Source organism: Macaca thibetana, chromosome 6, assembly GCF_024542745.1.
Source record: "Macaca thibetana thibetana isolate TM-01 chromosome 6, ASM2454274v1, whole genome shotgun sequence".
Taxonomy (NCBI): domain Eukaryota; kingdom Metazoa; phylum Chordata; class Mammalia; order Primates; family Cercopithecidae; genus Macaca; species Macaca thibetana.
The window spans coordinates 139926464-139949751 of NC_065583.1; the positions used below are offsets into that span (position 1 = coordinate 139926464).

Here is a 23288-nt window from a genome sequence, read left to right on the forward strand (position 1 = left end):
GGGCTAAAAATGACTAATACAGTAAGCTTGAATTTAGAAAATTAAGTCTAAATAAATTGCTAGGGAATTCCACAATGGGAGTCAATGAAAATTCTTCTCTACATACAATATGATCATTAACAGACTAGTTCTTATTTGGAATGATAAGGCAAAAATATAGTAAAACCACACTTTTCCTATAAAAAGTTACACATTATCTTCAGTAGGGATAGCTATTGTACGTGAAGAAACAAAGATATGATCACTTTATTGCACACGCAGAAACATTAGAGAATCTGGTCTTAGAATGATCTAGTCATCTTCTTCCTTTCCATCATCCTCAGCATCTCATTTCCTCTTCTCCCCTCAAAGACCTTTTTCTTCCTCTTCTTCCCCTTCTTCAACATAGTCATCATCATCTTCTTCATGCTGAATTTCTTCTTTCATTAAGTATTAGAGGCCCACTTCCTCTTCTCCCTCTCCCAACTCTGAACCTGCTTCATCTTCATCTTCATCCTCATCCTCATCTTCATCCTTCTCTTCCTCTTCCTCCTCCTCTTCCTCATATCCTTCCAGTGGACCAGCTTCATTTTCCTCTTCCTCTTCATCATCTTCATCTCCATCCTCGTCATCCTCCTCTTCAGAGTCCGGTGCTTCATTATCCTCCTGATCAAATCCATCTAATATGTGATTTGCTGCAGCAGTTCAAAAATACTTTATAATCTTCCAGGTTTGTGATCTCACAGTTAAACAGGTCAAGACTTTTCAAGTTTTTAAGATTTTGCAGAGCTTCTACTGTACTGAGATCTTTTATTTTGTTTCCACTCAGATTGAGGTAGGTAAGATGTGGACATTTCTCTGCCAGGACTTCCAAGCCTCCAGAAATTATATTGTCACTAAGCTCCCATTTTCGAAGTTCATTTAAGCTGGGAAACTGGGCCAGTGAACTTAGTTCCACATTAGCCATACTCATTCTAGTTCTTTAAAAGTATCTTTCAGACCTTTAATTTCCCCATTGACACACAGGCAGTTATCAAGGACTAACTCTGTCACTTCCTCTGGGGCTCTGTTCCCTAACTCCAGGCTAATCTTCATCTCCATGTCCTCCTCTTCCTCTTCAGCTACTACTCTCCTTCTTTTCCCTTTCCTGCCTTTCCCAATACCCCCAACCCAAAACTTTTAAGAGATTTAGAAATGAATGAAAAGGAATGCAAATATAAACGCCCACTACCACCAGATAGGTGTGGGGGAGAAAGAAGAGAGTAGCAAATGGAGTCCAAGAGTTGGGACTCTAACTCAGCTGCCCCCACCTCCTTGTCCACACACTAGTGCATGCACACACATGCACGCATGTGCGCACATACATACACACACACCCCCGCAGTTCCTTCCCCTTCAATGGCTGCTCAGAGACGGATCATATGGTTTTTGTCCTTCATTCTGTTGATATGATGTAACGCATTTATTGATTTGCATATGTTTGCATCCCTGGGATAAATTCTACTTGGTCATGATGAGTGATCTTTTTGGCATGTTGTTGAATTTGGTTTGGGAGTATTTTGTTGAGGATTTTTGTATCAATATTCATCAGTGATATTGGCCTATAGTTTTCATCTTTTTATCTGTCTCTGGTTTTGGTGTCATTGTAATACTGGCCTAGTAGAATGATTTTGGACATATTCCCTCCTCCTCTGTTTTTCAGAGTAGTTTGAGTAGAATTGGTATTAGTTCTTCTTTAAATGTTTGGTAGAGTTTAGCGGTAAAGCCACTGGGTCCCAGGCTTTTCTTTGCTGAGAGACTTTTTATTACAAGTTCAAATTTGTTACTTGTTATTGAATCTGTTCAGGTTTTGGATTTCTTCACGGTTCAATATTGTTAGATTTATGTGTCTAGGAATTTTTCTGTTTCTTCTAGATTTTCCAATTTATTGTCATATAGTTCCTCATAGTAGCCTCTAATGATCCTTTGAATTTTTGCAATATCAGTTGTGATATCTTCCTTCTTATCTCTGATTTTATTTATTTGGGTCTTCTCTCTTTTTTTTTTTTCTTGGTCTGGCTAATGGTTTGTCAATTTTGTTTATCTTTTCAAAGAACCCACTTTTGTTGGTCTTTTGTGTTGTTTTCTTAATTTCAATTTCATTTATTTCATCTCTGATCTTTATTATTTATTCTACTAACTTTAGGTTTGGTTTGCTCTTGCTTTTCTAGTTCTGTATTAGGTTGTGTATTTGAAGTTTTTCTTCTGTTTTGATGTGGGCACTTATAGCTATAAAATTCTTTCTTGGTACTGTTTTTGCTGCATCCTATGGGTTTTGGTGCATTGTGTTTCTATTATCATTTGTTTCAAGAATGTTTTCAGTTTCCTTCTTAATTTCTTGATTTGGGAGCATATTGTTTAATTTCTATGTAGTTTATAGTTTCCAAAATTCCTCTTGTTATTGATTTCTAGTTTTATTCCATTATGATCAGAGAAGATGCCTGCTATTATTTCAATTTTTAAAACTGTTTGAGACTTGTTTTATGACCTAACATATAATCTGTCCTTGAGAGTGATCAATGTGCTGAGGAGAAGAATGTGTATTCTCTCGCCGTTGTAAAATATTTCTGTAAATGTCTATTAGGCCCATTTGTTCTATAGTGAAGATTAAATCAGATATTTCTTTGTTGATTTTCTGTCTGGAAGATCAGTCTAATGCTGAAAATGGGGTGTTAAAGTCTGCAGCTGTTGTATTAGGGTCTATCATTCTCTGTAGCTCTGATATTTCTCTGTATATCTGGCTGCTCCAGTGTTGGTTGTGTATATATTTCTAATTGTCATATCCTCTTGCTGAATTGACCCCTTTATCATTACATAATGACCTACTTTGTGTCTCCTTATAGGTTTTGTCTTGAAATCTATTTTGTCTGGCATAAGTAAAGCTACTCCTGTTTCTTTTTGGTTTCCATTGCCATGGAATATCTTTTTCTTTTTTTTCTTTTTTTTTGAGACTGAGTCTGGCTCTGTCGCCCAGGCTGGAGTGCAGTGGCCGGATCTCAGCTCACTGCACGCTCCGCCTCCCGGGTTTACGCCATTCTCCTGCCTCAGCCTCCGGAGTAGCTGGGACCACAGGCGCCCGCCACCTCGCCCGGCTAGTTTTTTGTATTTTTTAGTAGAGACGGGGTTTCACCGTGTTAGCCAGGATGGTCTCGATCTCCTGACCTTGTGATCCGCCCGTCTCAGCCTCCCAAAGTGCTGGGATTACAGGCTTGAGCCACCGTGCCCTGCTGGAATATCTTTTTCTATCCCTTTATCTTCAGTCTATACATGCCTTTAGAGGTTAAGTGTGTTTCTCATAGGCAACAGATCATTGGGTCTTTTGTTTTTAAATCCATTCAGCCACTCTCTGTCTTTTGATTGGAAAGTTTAGTCCATTTACATTCAATATTATTGATAAGTAAGGTCTTACTCTGGCCCTTTTTTATTTTGTTTTCTGGTTGTTTTCTGTTCTTCTCTTTCTTCTTTCTTTTCTTCATGTCTTTCTTTTAGTGCAGGTGATTTTCTCTGGTGGTATGATTTAATTTTCTGCTTTTTCCTTGTTGCATATTCATTATACATATATATTTTTTTAAATTTGAGGTTACCATGAGGCTTGCAAATACTACCTTATAACTCATTATTTTAAGCTGATAACATAATACTGCTTACATTAAACAAACAGGCAAAAAGAAAACTAATAAAAACTATACCCTTTAACTTTGTCTCTCTACTTTTTAACTTTTTCTTGTTTCTATTTATATAATTTTTTTTTTTTTTTTTTTTTTTTTGGAGACGGAGTCTCACTCGCTCTGTCTCCCAGGCTGGAGTACAGTGGTGTGATTTTGGCTTACTGCAACCTCTGCCTCCCAGGTTCAAGCAATTCTCTGCCTCAGCCTCCTGGATAGCTGGAATTGCAGGCACCTGCCACCATGCCTGGCTAATTTTTGTATTTCTAGTAGAGACGGGCTTTCACCATGTTGGCCAGGCTGGTGTTGAACTCCCAACCTCATGATCTACCCCCTTGGCCTCCCAAAGTGCTAGGATTATAGGCGTGAGCCACCGCGCCTGGCCTGAGGCCCAAGGACTCTTTAGTCAGCTTGTGGTGAATGCTGCCAGGTCTGGGATTTGCCTTTTAGGGCAGTGGGCTCCTCTGTGCACCAGGTCAGATCCAGAAATGCCAGCCAAGAGCCAAGGCCTGGAATCAGAGACCCCAAGAGCCCACTTGGTGTTCTACTCCCCTGTGTCCAATTGGTACCTCAGGTGCAAGACAAAATCCCTTTTACTTTTCTCAGGCAGAGGGTGTCTCTCACTGCAGGCATGATAGTGGGTCTCACCTGAAGCCAGCAAGTCTCAGAGTTTCACCCAAGGCCCATGGTGTACTACCTGGGTATTGCTCCTGGTTATTCAGCGCCCAAGAGCTCTTTAGTCAGCAGGTTATGGGTCCTGCCTGGATGGGGTACTTCCCTTCAAGGCAACAGGTTCTCTTCTGGCCCAGGGTGTGTCTTCAGAAATGTCATCTGAGAGATAGGGCCTGGAGTGGGGGCCTCATGACTCTGACTGGTGCCCTGTCCTACTTTGGATGAGCTGGTATCCGAGATGCAAGACAAAGTCCTCTTGACTCCTCCCTCTCCTCTCCTCATGTGGAAGGAAAGGATTTCTTTTGGAGCCACGAGCTGTGCTGCCTGGGGTTGGAGCAGGGGTGGCACAAACACTCCCTTAGCCTTCCCAGCTAGTGTCTCAGTAGGTCATCTTTCCCCGAAGTCTGCTTGCTCTAAGCCTGGCTCAACACTATGATTCACCTAAGAATTGCAGTTCTTGTTGCCTAGACTGACTTTCTAGTTTATTTAGGGCCTCAGAGCACTTTAGCCTACAGTGGTGAGCCTTGACAGAACCATTGGGTTCTGACTGCTGGGTTGGGTGATTCCTGTCTGGCTAGGGCTCATATGAATGCTCCCTCTGTAGGCGGACATCAGCTGAGTTCAACCCAGTTTTGCTTGCTTTGCCAGTGACTGGGCAGCACTGAATTCCATGCAAAGTCTCTCAATCACTGAGCTCTCCCTGTCCTAAGTGCACAGAGGTTCTGTCCATGACACAGGGCTGCTGCCAGGGAATAGGGGAGGGGTGGCATCAGTGATTTAAGAATATCTTTCTTCACCTTTTCAGTGCCTCTTCCAGTGATACAATGTTGAAGCCAGGTACTGTGAGTGCCTACTTGATTTTTCAGTCTTATGAAAGTGCTTTTTTCATATAATTGTTAAATCTGGTGATCCCGCAGGTGGGACAATCGATGGAGCCTTTTCTTTAGCCATCTTAGTCTTGCTTCTGAGATACCAGTATGCCAATCTAAATAACAGAGAGGGAGACTCTAAAAGAAAATGATATTTATTCAGGAATAGGCATTGCAATGGGAATACATGTGCCATAGAAGACTATGTGTACACTCAGGAAGGTAAACAGAGACAAAGGTTTTTAAAGAAAAAATGAGAAGGATTACTTAATGTTTTCAGATAATTATTTTTGACTACAAGGATCAATAACAAGGGTGGTGTCAGTGTGAGGTTGGATAATCCTGTTGCTGGACAGATATCCTTGTAGAAGTATTTTTTTGTATAAGATTGTGTTGACCTTTGTGCATGGTTGTGGCTTTTACAGGTTGTTTCAGGGTAGTTTTGTTTTCAGGTATTGGTGTAAGAGAGCCCTTCCTGTATGACCTTACCTGGCTTCATTTTTCAGGATTTTGTTTTTTAACACAAATGACCCCATTTTGATTCTGACAACTTTTATGTTGCAAGCTCTTGCCATAATTCTTGTCCCACACAGGGGATTCCTTAATCAGTCCAGTCACTCAGTTGTTTTTCTTCTGACAACGTGGCTAGGCTATTGGCAATGGCCCATGAGTCTGTGAAAATACAGCAAGATATGGTGAGAAAGGTGGCTGGCATGGCCATCGCCACTGCATGTAATTTGGCCTATTGGATAGAATGTCCATGTCCAGTCTCTGTCAAAAGTTGGCTATCTATTGGCCAGATGGTGGTGGCAGCCCAATGAAACCCATCTGCTTTTAGTTTGGCAGAACTGTTAGTAAACCATGCCAGACCATTGGTAGGCATATTTTTTAATCCATAGGAGGAGCCAAAACATCCTCAACAGGTTACTTGGTCACTTTTCGTTAGCTAGCCCTTTGTTCATGGAACCTACTGGTCCCGTGGGGCCTGGGTGGACATGGTGTTAAATGTGCCAGTTTCATTTAATAATTGAGCTCTGTTGAGCCTGTCTAATTTGATTGGTGGAGTTTGCATGAACCCAAGTAAGAATGGGCATTTCATGTTGTAGTGTCATGTGTGGTGCTCTGGCCATAAGATGCTCAGTGTCCAGAGACTAGTGCCTAGTAGCAAGCAAGGAGTTGCTGTTTAAAAGGGGTGTATCTGGGGGCTGCTTCAAGCAACTTTTGTATCCAAAATGTGAGAGGCTGGTACATCCCGGTAGTGGTTTTTTCTTTCCAGAGACTCCAATCAGCTTGCATGGAGGTTTTGGACATCTGTAATTTTATTGAGCTAACAGGGATTAAGGGTTCTAAAAGCAGTGCCTGGACCACAACTTGCTGAAGGGCTTCCAAGGCCTGTTGTTGCAAAGGACTTCATTTAAAATTGGTGGGTTTGCCGGTCACCTTGACTAAGGAGAGCAAAAGGACACTCAGGTTGGGTATATGTGGTCTCCAGTACTCAAAGAGACCTACCAGCTGCTGGGTCTCATTTTTATTAGAGGATGCCACAAGGGGCAACACTTTTGTTTGCTATATCAGGGATTCTTCTTTGGTGTTCAGCTTAAGTGGCCTTGGCATTTAGCCTGTGATAGTCCATGGTTAGTCTCCATGCCCTGGGGAGCCTTTTGTGACCAGCCAAACTGGGCTGTTATATTGTGAGAGGGTGGTTTATAACATATATAACATATAATCCAGTTGCTGGACAGATGTCCTTGTAGAAGTACTTTTTGTGTGTAAGGTTGTGTTGACTTTTGTGCATGGTTGTGGCTTTTGCAGGTTAACTCGATTAACAAGTACTGTCCTATTCTCCACTCAGTATGTATAATAGTAGTACTTTTGTTGAATAAGCCATTGGAACTTGGGGAGCTTAGGTGGCAGGCAGAAGTGGATATGCCCCACTGTGATGGCTCAAATTCTTAGCTGTGTTGGGGGAACATACCCCTTCAGATGGAGGTGGCCTTCTGTGCCCCAAGCAGCCAAAATGCCAATGCCTGTGATGCACTGAGTGGTAGGAACCATAGTTACTGGCACCTGAAGTGGCCCAATGGGCCCTGCCCACAACCAGATAAGCATCTTGGGGGTCACTATGTTTGTCTGAAAACCTCCCAATGTTGCCAGTTTAATTTTTCACCTAAAAGAACAAGGAAATATTGTCATGTGGGCTCCAGGATCCAAGAACCCCAGAAAAGTCTAAATTTTCTTCTTTTTCTCTTTTCTCTTAACAAGAGTATTAGGCCAGTGGCCTTCGGTAGGCACCTAGAAACTTTGGCCGCAACCCCAACTGCACCATTTGGGTCCGCAGTGTCCCTTTATCCAACAAACACACCAACCAGGTTGCTTGAGAGCTTACTGCTTATGTCTATATGTGTCCTTTGGATCTTGAGTCTCCTTCTCTGTGAAAGCCTGCATTGTGCATGCTGGTTCCCTCTCAGATGTCTCAAGGACCATCAGAGGACCTCTTTTTAATTCCCTCTCAGATACCTTCAGATGCATCTAAATACCCAGGAAGGAGCAATCACATATGTGCACTAAGCTCCCCTGTTTCCATGCTTCTTTCCTCTGCCACAATCCATGCGCCACCTCACCCACATTCTCGGGGGGTATGTGTGGCCTGTGTCTCTCTTATCACTGCTTCTTCCTCATAAAACATCTAGCTGGTCTGATGTCTCCGCCGTGGACCAGGTATGAGATAGGGTATTGCCCCTTCTACTTCACCAATGAGCCATTGTTCTGTCAAATTGAATCCTGCTTGCTGTGCCAGTTTTGTGAAGCAGGTGCTCTCTGTACACTGGTTGTCAACTGTCCGAATCCAGTTTGACAGAATACACTCATACACAACAAGTTACATGAAGTGGACTTATTACCATCAGATGGGCAGCAAGGGACAGCACAAGCCTGGGATGTATTGCTGCTGGTCCACGAGGTTGCAGAGAGCTGCCCAGGGCAAACAGAATCTTATGTCTGAGTTCTTCACTTGTTCTTCACTATAGCTGAGAGACCTCAGAAGCATCCATCCTGGATTTTATATCCTGACAACACATGACTTGCTGCACTAAAGTGTTAAAGGACATCCTGTTTCTAGGGAGGACTGGAACAGAGCCTGGGCTGTTCTGGCCAGTCCCCCTCTCATCTAAAGATGTTGCATTCCTAGCACATTCTATATATTTTGGATTATATCCTTGACATTGTTAATGTTATTTTGGTTAGACTCTGAGTTCTGTTACAATTCTCCCCTGTGGGCCACCTTCTCCAAGTTTTGACTCCCCTTCCCAATTTGCCTACTTGTGTTTAATTTTAAGAGTCCTCAAGTAGTTTCTTTCTGTATTTTGTTCAATGTGTGTAGTAGAATCGCTGAGAGAGAAAGGCTGTAGTTGGTTCATTCTAGCTTCTCTGTAAGTTCTTGTTTGTCATGTTCTCAAAAGTGAACAAAAAAATACTTGTTGAACAAATGAATGAAGAAATAAACTATTACCAATGTCTTTTTGGATCTATGCTTGAATTTTTTTCTTTGTTTCTTTTTCTTTTTTTGACAGTTTATTTAATGAATCCTTTTAGTGTCAACTTTGAAAATGTAAATGCCACAAGCGCCATCATGACCTGGAAGGTGCACTCCATGAGGAATAATTTCACATATTTGTGTCAGATTGAACTCCATGGTGAAGGAAAAATGATGCAAGTAAGAACCCTGCTTAATTTTCTACTTTCAAAAATTCCTTTTTGTCCTGAACAGAGACACTGATGAATAAAATCACTTTAAACTCTTATTTCTATGTAGGTTCAAATGGTGTGGGTCATCTGTTTGAAAAGGTCCATGAAATTAATCATAGACTTTTATGGTTAGGAAATGGGCCTTGGAGATTTTTTTTCCCCCAAAAGAAGAACCGATCCTGACCTCCAGGTCAGGATTTGCTGTGTCCTGGTTCGCCTTTGTAATTGGGATATACTCACCGATGCTTCTGTCTTGTTCTTTTCTCCTTTTTCCTTTCATCTCTTTTTTGATCAAGCAGTACGATGTTTCTATCAACGTGAACGGTGAGTACTTCTTAAGTGAACTGGAACCTGCCACAGAATATATGGCCCGAGTACGCTGTGCTGATGCCAGCCACTTCTGGAAATGGACTGAATGGAGTGGTCAGAACTTCACCACACTTGAAGCTGGTATGTTCAGGCCCCTGGCATTTAACCCAGAGAAGCAGGTCTTAGGAGTTAGGCTGGTTTCCCTGAGAGATTTTGGTTGTACCAAAAACTAAGAAAAAAGTATTTAAACATAGGTGGAGCAGCATTTAAAAAATTAGATTAGATGCCTAATGAGAAGTGAGTGGGAAGCCATCCACCTCAGACAGTTGACAATAGTATTGTTTATACTGCCTATCTTCTCTCTTACCTTTCATTTTTCCAAAATGGTTTCTAAACCTTCACAGTAGATCTGGAGCTATATAAATTAATATACACCTTTAATTCAGGACTGGGAACAAATGGAAGTGTTAATGACAAGGAAAGCATTGGTCTCATCCTAAACAACTTCAGGCCACATTTGAAATTTAATGACATTTGGAACCTTAATGGTTATTTGTGAGTCATTTGTCCCGGTGATGGCACACCATGTGCCCTCTCCAGCATGCTCTGTGGCGGGGTTTCCTCAGTGTTGATTGCAAAATTTTTCTGCTAAATAACTATGTCTCAGAACTCAAATGGGCCTCAGGAGATTCAGTGGCCCAATCCTGCTTCCATCTCCCACCAACTCAATGTCATAAAAGATAACTGTTGCCCATTTTACAGATGAGGCGACTTGTACCCATAACTGAGGAGATTTGCCCCGATTGCAGAGTTACTGAACGGTACAGACATCATAATAATCATAGGAGTTGGCCGGGTGTGGTGGCTCACACTTGTAATCCCAGCACTTTGGGAGGCCGAGGAGGGCAGATCACGTACGTAGTCAGGAGTTCAAGACCAGCCTGACCAACATGGTGAAACCCCATCTCTACTAAAAATACAAAAATTAGTGAGACGTGGTAGCACGCGCCTCTAATCCCAGCTACTCAGGAGGCTGAGGCAGGAGATCGCTTGAACCTGGGAGGCAGAGGTTGCAGTGAGCCGAGATCGTGCCACTGCACTCCAGCCTGGGTGATAGAGCAAGACTCCATCTCAAAAAAAAAAAAAAAAAAAAAAAAATCATAGGAGTTAACATTTACTGTGAGCCATACACAGCTCGAAGGGCCCTCTGTGCTCCTCTCTTTTCATCCTGACGACATGCAGTAGGTGCTCTTATTATCCTCATTTTGTGCCGGAGGATATCAGTGCACAGAAAGATTAAGTAATTTAACCGGCCCAGCCAGGCACTGACTGAGCTGCGACTCATGTCCAGGCAGCCTGACACCAGAGCTCCACCCTTACCCAGAGCTCAGTTCCATGTGTTCTCTCTCTTGGTGTTATTACAACCTCCGGATCTTGTTGATTCAAGTCCTGGCTATTTTACTGCCAAAGGAAGGATTATACATATGTATTTTATTATTATTCTTATTTGTGTATGGCAGCTGGCAGAACTTTTTCTGTTTCATTCTGGGAGGACCATTTTAAAGCAGTAACTCTAATTTGGGGGTGGTGGGCGCAGCTAATCAGAATCCACACATGCGGATGGTCATTAGTCAAGTTCTGCAGGCCTCCCCACTTCCCTGGTGGTGCCTGCCCGTCCTCAAGCCCATTGAGACTCCAGTAGTTTTTCCTAGGGGTACAGGGTCCTCAATAATCTTTGTTCTGGAAGGCCCTGTTCCTGAGATGAATGGTGCATTTTCCTCAGTGTGTTTTAGAAAAGAATTTTTATTATTTTGCTTTACGTTTTCTGTTTTTTTTTTTTTAATTTATTCCAACATAACTAAAATTATGTAAAAAGGGAAGATGGCACAAGAATAGAGTTTCTTTTGGATTACAGTAATAATCCAGCATCTTGAAAACACTTAACTTTGCTTTTGATGATGACAAGAAAATGATAGGAATCTACTGAAGGTGAACGTATAGGAATTTTTTATTATTTCTGATCACGCTTTGCTTAATGCTGGAAAACTCCCATGTTTATATGTATTATAATCATGCGTAAGTATAATAGTGAGCAGACATTGAGTTAAATGATCTGATAGTACAAACGATGTTGTTTATAAAATGTAGTGCTATTAACTGTATTGTAGCACTTTTTTGTTATAAATAGTAATTTACAAGCCAGCTGAAGATTTTGCATTGAGCTTAGATATTGTCCCTGAGTATTTCAATAAAGTTTTAAATTTAATATTGGCTTCTCCAATGGCTTATTTAGCTAATTCAAATCTGCTTTAATAAATTTAAAAACATACGGTCACCTTTAACTTAAGCATAAAGTGTTGAGTCAGCAACTAAAATAAAAAACTTAAATGTCAGTTATTAGGCAAAAAAGACTAAATTTTTATAAGATGGAGAGATACATTTTTATGTTATGTTCCAAAACAGTTCTTCTTTCAAAGACATGTTCTGAATCAGATAAAAAATTACTTGTCCTCTCACAAACCAAAAACTAAAAAAAATAGAAAATTTATTTTTTAATATTAGAAACACCTTAGTTTTGTTAAATTTTGTTAATTTCATGACAGTTGCTATTTAACACTTTCACACTTAGCAGCCCAATTTTTTTAAACCATTTTAGTATGCAGAAATCATATTTAAGAAATAGAAGTTGGAGGTTCTAGCCAGAGGAATCGGGCAAGAGATACACATCCCAAAAGGAAAAGAAGTCAAACTGTCTCTCTTTGCTGACGATATGATTCCATACCTAGAAAACCCTACATTAAGAATGGACACAGGGAGAACGCAGATGCTGGGCTGAAGGGTCAGGAAGCTGCACACCCTGCGCAGGGCTACAAAGCACCCATGCTCGTTCTTGACTCCCCAGGAACTCCTGAGGAAGGGGTTGAACAGGCAGCCTGCCCCTGCCGTGGACCTTTGGGATCCAGGCAGCAGGAAACTCCACAACCCTCATAGACAATTGGGCTGGCAGGAAGAGCTTCTTAGAGAGGTAGTAGGAATAGAGCTGCATTCTGGGCAGAGCCCAGAGGGTTTGGTGCAGAAATGTCTGCAGTCGAGCATGGCCAGGGATACAAATCCCCCAAGCCTTGCCGTGCTCCTCTAGGAGACTTTGGCCGTAGGGTGACCATGAGACCTAGACAGAGGAGAAGGGTCTTACCCATGAGATGGGACCAGTCCAATCTGAGTGGTCCCCTGTCTGCTGCCCTCTCCTGAGGCTCCAGCCTGGCCACGCTAGCTGGAGTTTCAGCCTCAGATGCCCAACCAGGGTGCTTCCTCGGGGACCATATCATAGCTGCTTTGCTGGCTGATGGCACTTGACCATTGGAGAGCTCCAGCAGAGCAACTCCTACTGTCATGCATCAGCCCACCTGCAGCCTCCCCTGACCACAGCCTCCCCAACTCCACCTTGCCAGCATGCACTTGTCCATGGCCACCCCACCACCACTTTGCCAGTGCACACGTGTGGGTGGACCTTGCCTCTTCTCCTCCAATGGCTCGTATGTGCACATATCCCACTGCTGCTGCTGGCGTAAGTGCAACGTGTGGCCCTGCCTCCCCCTGGTGCTGCCATTTCTGTTGTGAAAGAGTGCATGGACACCAGCAACCCCACCGCCACTCCTGCTGACACTGCCACCAGTGTGAATGTGTGCATGGCCCCATGCCCCCCCCAACACCATCAGTGGCACAAATGCATACACAGACACCAGCAACTCTGCCCCCACCTCTGTGCTGCCACTGTGGCTGCTGCAAACCAGCACACAGACAACCACAGCCCTGCCTTCCCAGTGCCAGCACAACTGTCGGTGTGAATGCATGCATGGATGCTGGCAACTCTACCCACCCCTACACTACCACTGCTGCCTGTGCAGACTCACGCACAAAGACTGGTAGCCTCCTGCCCCTATGACTGCCAGCACCAGTGCGAGCACTGTCACTGGCACTTCTGCCCCTGCCTTCATCCCACCACCAGGGCAACTGCATGCAGGAACCCTGCAGCCCTACTCTCAGAGGTACCCTACCCCAGCTGATGCACGTACAACCCACTGCACTGCCCTGGCTGCTGGCACATGTGAATGAGCATGGATCCTGCTGCCACTACCCTGATGAAGTGCTTTGGCCTGCACCACTCATCGGAGTTTTGTGGCCAGCAGACTGAGAATACTTCAGTCCCTCCAGTGCAGCAGGTTCCTAGCCTTGAGGGGCAAGAGAACAAAGGGCCTGATACCAGTCCTGCAGAGTTAGAGCATGCAGACCAGGAGTGCTAAGCTGAGCCTTGACCCCTTAAAATCTTCCAGATGGGAACCCAGTCAACTGAACCCACCTTGTACCAAAATCAGATGTCCCCCAAGGACATCAAAGAACATAAAACATAAAACAAAACAAAAACTCATCCGAAGGACAGCAACTTCAAAGATTAAAGGAGCATCAGCCCACACAGATGAGAAAGAAACAATGCAAGAACTCTGGCAACTCAAAAAGCCAGAGTATCTTCTTACCTCCAAAGACCACACTAGCATCCTAGCAATGGTTCTTAACCTGTTCAAAATAACAGAATTAGAATTCAGAATATGCATAGAAACAAAGATCATCAACATCCAAGAGAAAGTCAAAACCCAATCCAAGGAATCTAAGGAATACAGCAAAATGATGCAAGAGATAAAAGACAAAATGGCCATTTAAAGAAATAATCAAACTGATCTGATAGAGCTGAATCTTTCATTTTAAGAATTTCATAATACAAATGCAAGCTGAGGAAAGAGTCTCAGCTCAAAGACCAGTTCTTCAATAAAATTCAGTCAGACAAAAATAAAGAAAAAACAATAAAGAAAAATTATTATGTAAAAAGAACAAATCAACTACTCATTGGTGTTCTTGAAAGAGAGGGAGAGAAGGCAAGCAACTTGGAAAACATATTTGAGGATATTATTCACAAAAATTTCCCCAGCCTCACTGGGGAAGACAACATTCAAATTCAGGAAATGCAGAGAACCCCTGCGAGATACTATATGAAGTGACCATCCCAAAGACACCATATCTCCAAGACATAGTCATCAGATTCTTCAAGGTTGAAATGAAAGAAAAAATGTTAAAGCCAGCTAGGGAGACAGGGCAGGTCACCCACAAGGGGAACCCCATCAAGCTAACAGTGGACCTTTCATCAGAAATGCTATAAGCCACAAGAGACTGGGGGCCTATATTGAGCATTCTTAAAAGAAATTCCAACCAAGAATTTCATATCTAGCCAAACTAAGCTTCATAAGTGAATGAGAAATAAGATCCTTTTCAGACAAGCAAATGCTAAGGGAATTCACTGCCATCAGAGCTGCCTTAGAAGAGATCCTTAAGGAAGTGCTAAATATGAAAAAGGAAGTTCATTACCAACCACCACAAAAACAGACTTAAGTAATAGACCATTGAGAGTATAAAGCAACCACACAATCAAATCTGCATAATAACCAGCTAACAAGACAATGACAGGATCAAATTCACACATACCAGTATTGAACTTGAATGTACACAGGTTGCATGCCCCAATTAAAAGGCACAGAGTGGCAAGTTGGAGAAAGAAGCAAGATCCAACTGTATGCTGTCTACAGGAGATGTATATCACATGCAGTGACAGCAGTAGGCTAAAAAGTAAAGGGATGCAGAAAAATGTACCAACCAAACAAAAAAGAAAAAAGCAAGGGTTGCTATTCCAGTTTCTATCCAAATATATCAATAATGATCAGAAAAGACAAAGAAGGGCATTACATAATGGTAAAGAGTTCAATTCAACAAGAGGACTTAACTATCTTAAATATATATGCACCTAACACAGGAGCACCCAGATTCATAAAGTAAGTTCTTAGAGACCTACAAAGAGACTTAGATAACCACATAATAATAGTGGGAGACTTCAACATTTTGCTGACAGTATTACATGGATTATCAAGGCAGAAAACTAACAAAGATATTAAGGACCTCAACTTGACACTTGACCAAATGGGCTTACAGAACTCTGCACCCCAAAACAAATATACATTATTCTCATCTGCACATGGCATATACTCTAAAACTGAACACACAATTAGACATAAAACAATCCTCAGCAAATTCAAAAAACCTGAAATAATACCAAACACACTCTCAGGCAACAGCAGAATAAAAACAGAAACGAGTACTAAGAAAATCACTCAAAACCACCCGATTACATGGAAATTAAACAACCTGCTCCTGAATGACTTTTGAGTAAACAATGAAATTAAGGCAGAAATTAAGAAATTCTTTGAAACTAATGAGAAGAAAGATAACAATATACCAGGATCTCTGAGACACAGCAAAGCCATGTTAAGAGTAAAGTTTCAGCCGGGTGCAGTGGCTCATGCCTGTAATCCCAGCGCTTTGGGAGGCCAAGGTGGGCAGATCACAAGGTCAGGAGTTTGAGACCAGCTTGGCCAGTATGGTGAAACCCCATCTCTACTGAAAACTACAAAAATTAGCCAGACGTGGTGGCACGTGCCTGTAGTCCCAGCTACTTGGGAGGCTGAGGCAGGAGAATTGCTGGAACCCAGGAGGTGGAGGTTGCAGTGAGCCAAGATTGCATCACTGCACTCCAGCCTGGGCAACAAAGATCTCAAATTAACAATCCAACATCACACCTTGAAGAACTAGAGAAACAAGAGCAAACCAAAACCAAATCTATCAGAAGACAAGAAATAACTAAAATTAGAGCTGAGCTGAACGAAATTGAGATGCAAAAAACTATACAAAAGATCAATGATCGAGGAGTTATTAAAAAGAATAGGTTTCATAGATCACAACCTAGACTAATAAAGAATAAAGAGAGAAGATCCAAATAAACACAATCAGAAATATCAAAGAGGATGTTACCACTTGACCCCATAGAAATACAAAAACTCTCAGAGATTACTATGAACACCTTTTTGGACACAAACTAGAAAACATACAGCCTGGAAACATACAGCCTCTCAAGATTGAACCAGGAAGAAATTGAATCCCTGGACAGACCAATAATGAGATCTGAAATTGAATCAGTAACAAAAAGCCTAGGAACCAGAAAAAGCCCAGGACCACATGCATTCATAGCCGAATTCTATCAGAGGTATAAAGAGCTGGTACCATTCCTACAGAAACTATTCCAAAAAAATCTGAGGAGGGGGGACTCCTCCCAAACTCATTCTATGAGGCCAGCATCATTCTGACACCAAAACCTGGTAGAGACACAACAAAAAGAGAAAACTTCAGGTCAATATCTTTGATGAACACAGATGCAAAAATCCTCAACAAAATACTAGCAATCCACATCCAGCAGCACATCAAAAAGCTAATCCACCTCAATCAAGTAGGCTTTATCCCTGGGATTCAAGGTTGTGTCAGCATACACAAATCACTAAATGTGATTCGTCACATAAACCGAACTGAAAACAAAAGCCACACAATCATCTCAATATATGCAGAAAAAGCTTTTGATAAAATTCAACATCCATTCATGTTAAAAGCTCCAACAAACCAGGTGTTGAAGGAACGTACCTCAAAATAAGAACCATCTATGACAAATCCACAGCCAACATCATACTAAATGGGCAGAAGCTGGAAGCATTCCCTTTGAGAACTGGAATAAGACAAGGATGCCCACTTTCACCACTCCTATTCTATATAATACTGGAAGTCCTAGCCAGAGCAATCAGGCAAGAGAAAGAAATAAAAGGCATCCAAATAGAAGAAGAGGAAGTCAGAAGTCAAAATATCTCTGTTTGCAGGTGATATGATTGTATATCTAGAAAACCCCCTAGTCTCTGCATAAAAGCTCCTAGATCTGATTGAAAAAAAAAACTTCAGCAAAGTTTCAGGATACAAGATCAATGTATAAAAATCAGTAGTATTTCTATACACCAATAAGATTCAAGCTGAGACCCAAGTCAAGAACGCAATCCCACTTCCAATACTCACATACACAAAAACCCCTAGTAATACATTTAACCAAGGAGGTGAAGGATCTTTACAAGGAGAACTAGAAAACACTGCTGAAAGAAATCATAGATGACACAAAGAAATAGAAAAATATTCCATGCTCACAGATTGGAAGAATCAATATCATTAAAATGACCAGACTCCCCAAAGAAATCTACTGATTCAATGCTATTTCTATGAAACTATCAATGTTATTTTTCACAGAAATAGAAAAAAACTATTCAAAAACTTGATATGGAAACAAAAAAGAGCCTGTATAGCCAAAGCATTTCTAAGCAAAAAGGACAAAGCAATAGGCAGCACATTACCCAACTTCAAACTATGCTACAAGATTACAGTAACCAAAACATCATGGTACCGGTACAAAAACAGTCACATAGACCAATCCAGCAGAATAGAGAACCCAGAAACAACTACACACCTACAGCCATCTGATCTACAAAGTCAACAAAAATAATCAATGGGGAAAGGACTCCTAATTCAATAGATGATGCTGGGATAGCTGGCTAGCTATATATAGAAGAATGAAACTAGACCTCTGCCTTTCACTATGTACAAAAAATTAACTTGAGATGAATGCAGATTTAAATGTCAGACCTCAAACTATAGGAATCCTAGAAGAAAACCTAGGAAACACCATTCTGGACATTGGCCTTGGGAAATAATTTATGACTAAGTCTTCAAAAGAAATTGCAACAAAAACAAAAATTGACATGTGGGACTTAATTAAACTAAAGAGCTACTGAACCACAAAAGAAGCTATCAAAAGAGTAAGCAATAACCTACAGAATGTGAGAAATTATTTGTAAACTATGCATCTAACAAACATCTAATTTCTTTCTTTTTTTTTCTGAGAGGGAGTCTCGCTCTGTCGCCCAGGCTGGAGTGCAGTGGCCGGATCTCAGCTCACTGCAAGCTCCGCCTCCTGGGTTTACGCCATTCTCCTGGCTCAGCCTCCCGAGTAACTGGGACTACAGGCGCCCGCCACTGCGCCAGGCTAGTTTTTTTTTTGTATTTTTTAGTAGAGATGGGGTTTCACCGTGTTAGCCAGGATGGTCTCGATCTCCTGACCTCGTGATCCGCCCGTCTCGGCCTCCCAAAGTGCTGGGATTACAGGCTTGAGCCACCGCGCCTGGCCCAAACATCTAATTTCTAGAATCTATAAGGAACTTAATTCAACAAGCAAAAAGCAAACAACCCCATTAAAAAGAGGGCATAAGGGCTGGGTGCGGTCCCCAGCACTTCAGGAGACTGAGGTGGGTGGATCACGAGGTCAGGAGATCGAGACCATCCTGGCTAACACGGAGAAATCCCGTCTCTACAAAAAATTAGCTGGCCGTGGTGGCGGGCGCCTGTAGTCCCAGCTACTTGGGAGGTTGAGGCAGGAAAATGGCGTGAACCTGGGAGGCGGTGCTTGCAGTGAGCGGAGATGGCGCCACTGCACTCCAGCCTGGGTGACAGAGCGAGACCCTATCTAAAAATTAAAAAAAAAGTGGAGAAAAGACATGAACGGAGAGTTCTGAAGACATACGAGCAGCCAAAAAAAACAAAAAAGAAAGAATGCTCAACATCACCAATCATCAGAAAAAGGCAAATTAAAATCACAATGAGACAACATCTTACATCAATCAGAAAGGCTATTTTTAAAAATCTTTGCACGTTGTTACTGTTTTTATTCTTTAACAACCCCAGGTAGCTTCTGTAGCAGTCAGCACCACTGCCCTGCTAGACCTTCTCTAAGTATTAATAGCCAATGTTCTTACAAGAAAGTTTTTACACAAAAGGAGGTGATACACAAAAAAGGGGAAGCTTAAGCTACTGTATGCATTTGCTTGCAATGTGTCATCTCACAGAAGTCATCCCTGTAGCCCCATCAGGGCAGGAGCCTTCTTCACGTGTCTTCATAATATTTCTTAAGGGAGGCCACTTTCCACAGTGCTTCAGCTCTCAAATGCAAGTGGAGCCTGACATAATAAAACTCTGTTTTCATTTCAACCATGCTGCAGGGAATATATTCCATGTGTATTAATAGGTTGTAACAGTTTTCTAGGGCTTTAATAACACAGTACCACAGAGAGAAGAACTTTAACAAGAGAAATGTAGTGTCTCATAATTATGGAGGTTAGAAATCTGACATCAAGTTGTTGGCTGAAGTTGTTTCTCAGAGGCCACTTTCTTTGGCTGATAGATGGTCATCTTCTATGTCTGTGCTCACAAGTATTCTCTTGAGCTTCTCTGTGCACCTATTGCCTTTTCTAATGAGGATACCAGTCAAAATGGCTATTATTAAAAAGTCAAAAAGCAACAGATGCTGGGGAAGCCGCAGGGAAAAGGGAACACTTATACACTGTTGGTGGGAATATAAATTAGTTCAACCTTCGTAAAAAGCAATTTGGAGATTTCTCAAAACAGAGCTACTGTTCCACCCAAAAATCCCATTACTGGGTATATATCCAAAAGAAAATAAATCATTCTACCAACACGTATATGTTCATCACAGCACTATTCACCATAGCAAAGACATGGCATCTACCTAGGTGCCCATCAATGGTGGGTTGGATAAAGAAAATATGGTACATATACACCATGGAATACTACACAGCCATAAAAAATAATGAAATAATGTTCCTCCCAGCAACATGGATGTAGCTGGAGGCCATTATCCTAAGTGAATTAATGCAGGAACAGAAAACGAAATACTGCATGTTCTCACTTTTAAGTGGGAACTAAATATTGGGTATTCATGAAAATAAAGATAGAAATAATAGACACTGGGGACTGGGAAGGAAGGGAGGGGGCAAGGGTTGAAAAAGTAACTGTTGGGTTCTATGCCCACAATTGGGTGATGGGATCATTCGTATTCCAAACCTCAGCATTGCACAATATATCCATGTAACAAACATGCACATGTACTCCCTGACTCTAAAATAAAACTTTAAATTATAAAAAGTTTCTAGGAAGTTTTTAAAAAGTATTTCAAAGGAAAATAAAATGTAATAGGGAGGGATATGATTCACTGAAGTTTGATTATTAACTACTGAATAATGAAGTATTGACTATGGTTTCACAGGAATGAGTTATATGGAAATATGCTAAATTACTTTCAAGAACATAATAGCATGCACAAAGAAGTCTGAAAATTAAAGTAGCACTCAGGTGACGGACTTTGAAGTTATGTTTTGATAACCAAACTGTAATTTAATGAAATCACAATTTCTCAAAACTTTGACAGCACTGGGCTATATACTGAAATGTAGTAAACCCTATCAATGATAGTAGACTGGTAAACATTTAGTAAATACTGATTTGCACCTTCCAAAAAGGATGTTTTTCTCTGATTAAAATCAAATTTGTGATTTGGCAAACTGAGAGTTGGAAGAAAAGTTGGAAGAGTTGGAAGAAAAATAATTCATATAAAGTTAAGGAACCTATTAATAAGTAATTTGGATTTTATATCATTACTCTAAAATGGAATCTGGACTATTAAACCATTAGATTTTAAACTAACAACTCTGTACCACATCTTATATTTAAATTGATTTTTGTTATCACAAGAGTTTTTTAGGTTTGTAGCCATTACTATTAACTCTCTTAATTAGATACTTGAATTTAATTCAATTATTTTTATTAGGGGCTATGCTAAAATATTCAAGCTATCTTTAAGAATTAAAGGGAAGTTTCAAAGTAAACATTAAAAATAAAAGTCATAGGAGACATGCTATAGTTGTATTTTCAAATTCAGAAAGCTGAAGCAGTACATTCACAAAATGTGATTGAGTAGAGAGATGAAGATGTTTTTTAAGTCTGGATTTAAAAATGATATATGCTGTTAGGGCTCAGTTGCAGAATGACTTCAATACCTGTGAGTCCCTTTCTTGTTTGTCTCCATGGATGTGCTTTTATTGGGTCATCTATATCTTCAGCAGTTAAAGCCTGATATTTCTTGTGGCTTGTGAATGTTTTAAATTCTCTTTTGACTACTTTTTGTTGTACTATTCTTGTGAATGTCATACCATGACAAAATTGTATCAGTAGAAAATTTGATTCTGTGTGGAATACAGAGTATTACATAAATCCAGCAAAACAATTTACAAACTAAAAGATGTACTCATCTTAATAGGACTTTCATAATATTTTTATCAATCAGTGATTAAAATGTGTTCCTTTTTTAAGATTTTAAAATAAATTGCACTGATGTCATTATTTTTCCATTGCTGAGTTTTTTTTTAAAGAGAATTTTGTTGAACTTGTCATGCAAGCTGAGTCTTCAATTGACCATCCATTTTCTAAAGGTGAATAGTGGAATGACCAGACCCTAACTACCTTGAGTTCAAATCTTGGCTTCACTTTTACTTTCACCTGAGTGATTTAAGAAATTAACTTACCTTCTCTGGGTCTTAGTTTCCTTATCTGGAGAATGGGGTAAATAATCATACCTGCCCCATAGAAGTGTTATGAGGATTAAATGAGTTAATATATGCAAAACATTTGGAACTTGGCTGGCATCTAGTAGCCCCTCTGTAAATATTAGCTATAATTATGTGTAAAAGAGATCCCCTAAATGGTTTTATACATAGGTACCCAGAGTTGCCTTGGATTTAAAGACCTTTCCTCATGATAAGTTGATTGAGCAAATGCGGATTTAGATGCAAAATCACTCAGTCAATCTGTTTACAAAGATTTCTGAGTGAGGGATGGAGACAAGAAAAGATTGGGACATTGAAGCAGATTGTTTTCTGAGTTCCTTTGAAGTTTGGTTTTTATTCAAACAGTTTGTAGAAGTTTCACAAAGTGCCAGGCCCTGAGGCAGATGCTGGAGTTTCAAAGCCCTTGGCCCCAGGGATCCTATGGTTTATTGACAGAGAGACAAGGAAGCACATTATTCTAAAACAGCATGGTGAGAGCCACGATAGAAGAAATGCTGGGTGCTGCAGGTGCCTCAAGTGTCCACAGCAAGCAGGTGACCCAGCCACAGGCAGGGTGCTGGGAGGAGGAGTGGAATGAGGCCTTCCCAGTGGGGGGAGACCAGCATTCCAGTGAGCGGACCAGCCGTGGGTGTCATGAACGTGAGAAAGAACGCTTCCTGCCCCTAGCGGGCTCCCCATCAGTGTGTCTCTGTCCATCACAAATGAGGCAAGTAAGTAGCAAAGGTCTGCTGCCTAGAAAGTCAGAAAAGGGGAAATTTACCTAACTCATCTGGAATTGGTCTAATGGATGAATTATTCCAAAATTCTTTGGTAGTTCTATGGCTTAATGTTTAAAAAGGCTTTCAGAGGCAGCTGACCTTTTTATAAAGCCCTGTACTATGTGCACCTAGTGAGGAGTGAGCAGTGTGGCTGTGGACCAGTGGGTAGAAGTCACAGAGAGCAAAAAGGGGAGAGGCAAGCCTCAGGTTAGACAGGTAATTGTCATGTCCTTGACCAACCTAGAAAAAGGTTGAGCGTATTGCGTTACATACATATTATGATCCAAGGGCTTTTCTTTGGTTAATTTCAGCTCCGTCAGAGGCCCCTGATGTCTGGAGAAGTGTGAACTCAGAGCCAGGAAATCATACTGTGACCTTATTCTGGAAGGTAAGATGTGCAGATTCCAAAAGTGTGATTGTTTCTAAAAGCCACATTTGTGGAAACAAATGTGTCTTCCTCTGGAGAACTGTTGATTGGTCCAGTGTCCCAACTGGGAGGGATCTTTGCATTCATCCGACAGAATTTCTTACCTAGTAGAGGAATCCCACTCCACCCCTTTGACAGCTCATGCAACCGACAGCCAGTTCTGATTGGTAGAACCTTCTCCGCGACTCCAACTCAGGCCAGCCCTGACTCTTGCAGGGCCCAGGGCAAAGATGTAAGTAAACAACGACATAAGATAGTTAAAAGTTACACATATTTAAACATTCATACTATTTATGTTTTAAAATTATAAATCAAGCTTAAAAATTGTAATATAAAATAAATTTTATCCTTCTATCTTGCCTAATACACCTTCATGACAACCTGGAAGG

The 23288-nt window shown here is 41.2% G+C and overlaps 1 protein-coding gene and 1 pseudogene across 5 annotated transcripts in view; one reads left to right on the forward strand and one right to left on the reverse strand.

Annotated features, from left to right (window-relative positions):
• The window catches only part of OSMR (oncostatin M receptor), a 96703-nt gene that overhangs the window by 55774 nt on the left and 17641 nt on the right, over window positions 1-23288 (forward strand). For 4 of the 5 annotated variants that reach the window (XM_050793407.1, XM_050793406.1, XM_050793409.1 and 1 more), the window contains 3 exons: window positions 8794-8936; window positions 9265-9418; window positions 22784-22860. In XM_050793407.1, the coding sequence (XP_050649364.1) occupies window positions 8794-8936; window positions 9265-9418; window positions 22784-22860 (374 nt within the window). The remainder of the gene's footprint in view (window positions 1-8793; window positions 8937-9264; window positions 9419-22783; window positions 22861-23288) is intronic. The other variant, XM_050793410.1, reaches the window with a different exon arrangement.
• Window positions 292-1077, reverse strand: LOC126956456 (acidic leucine-rich nuclear phosphoprotein 32 family member E-like; annotated as a pseudogene).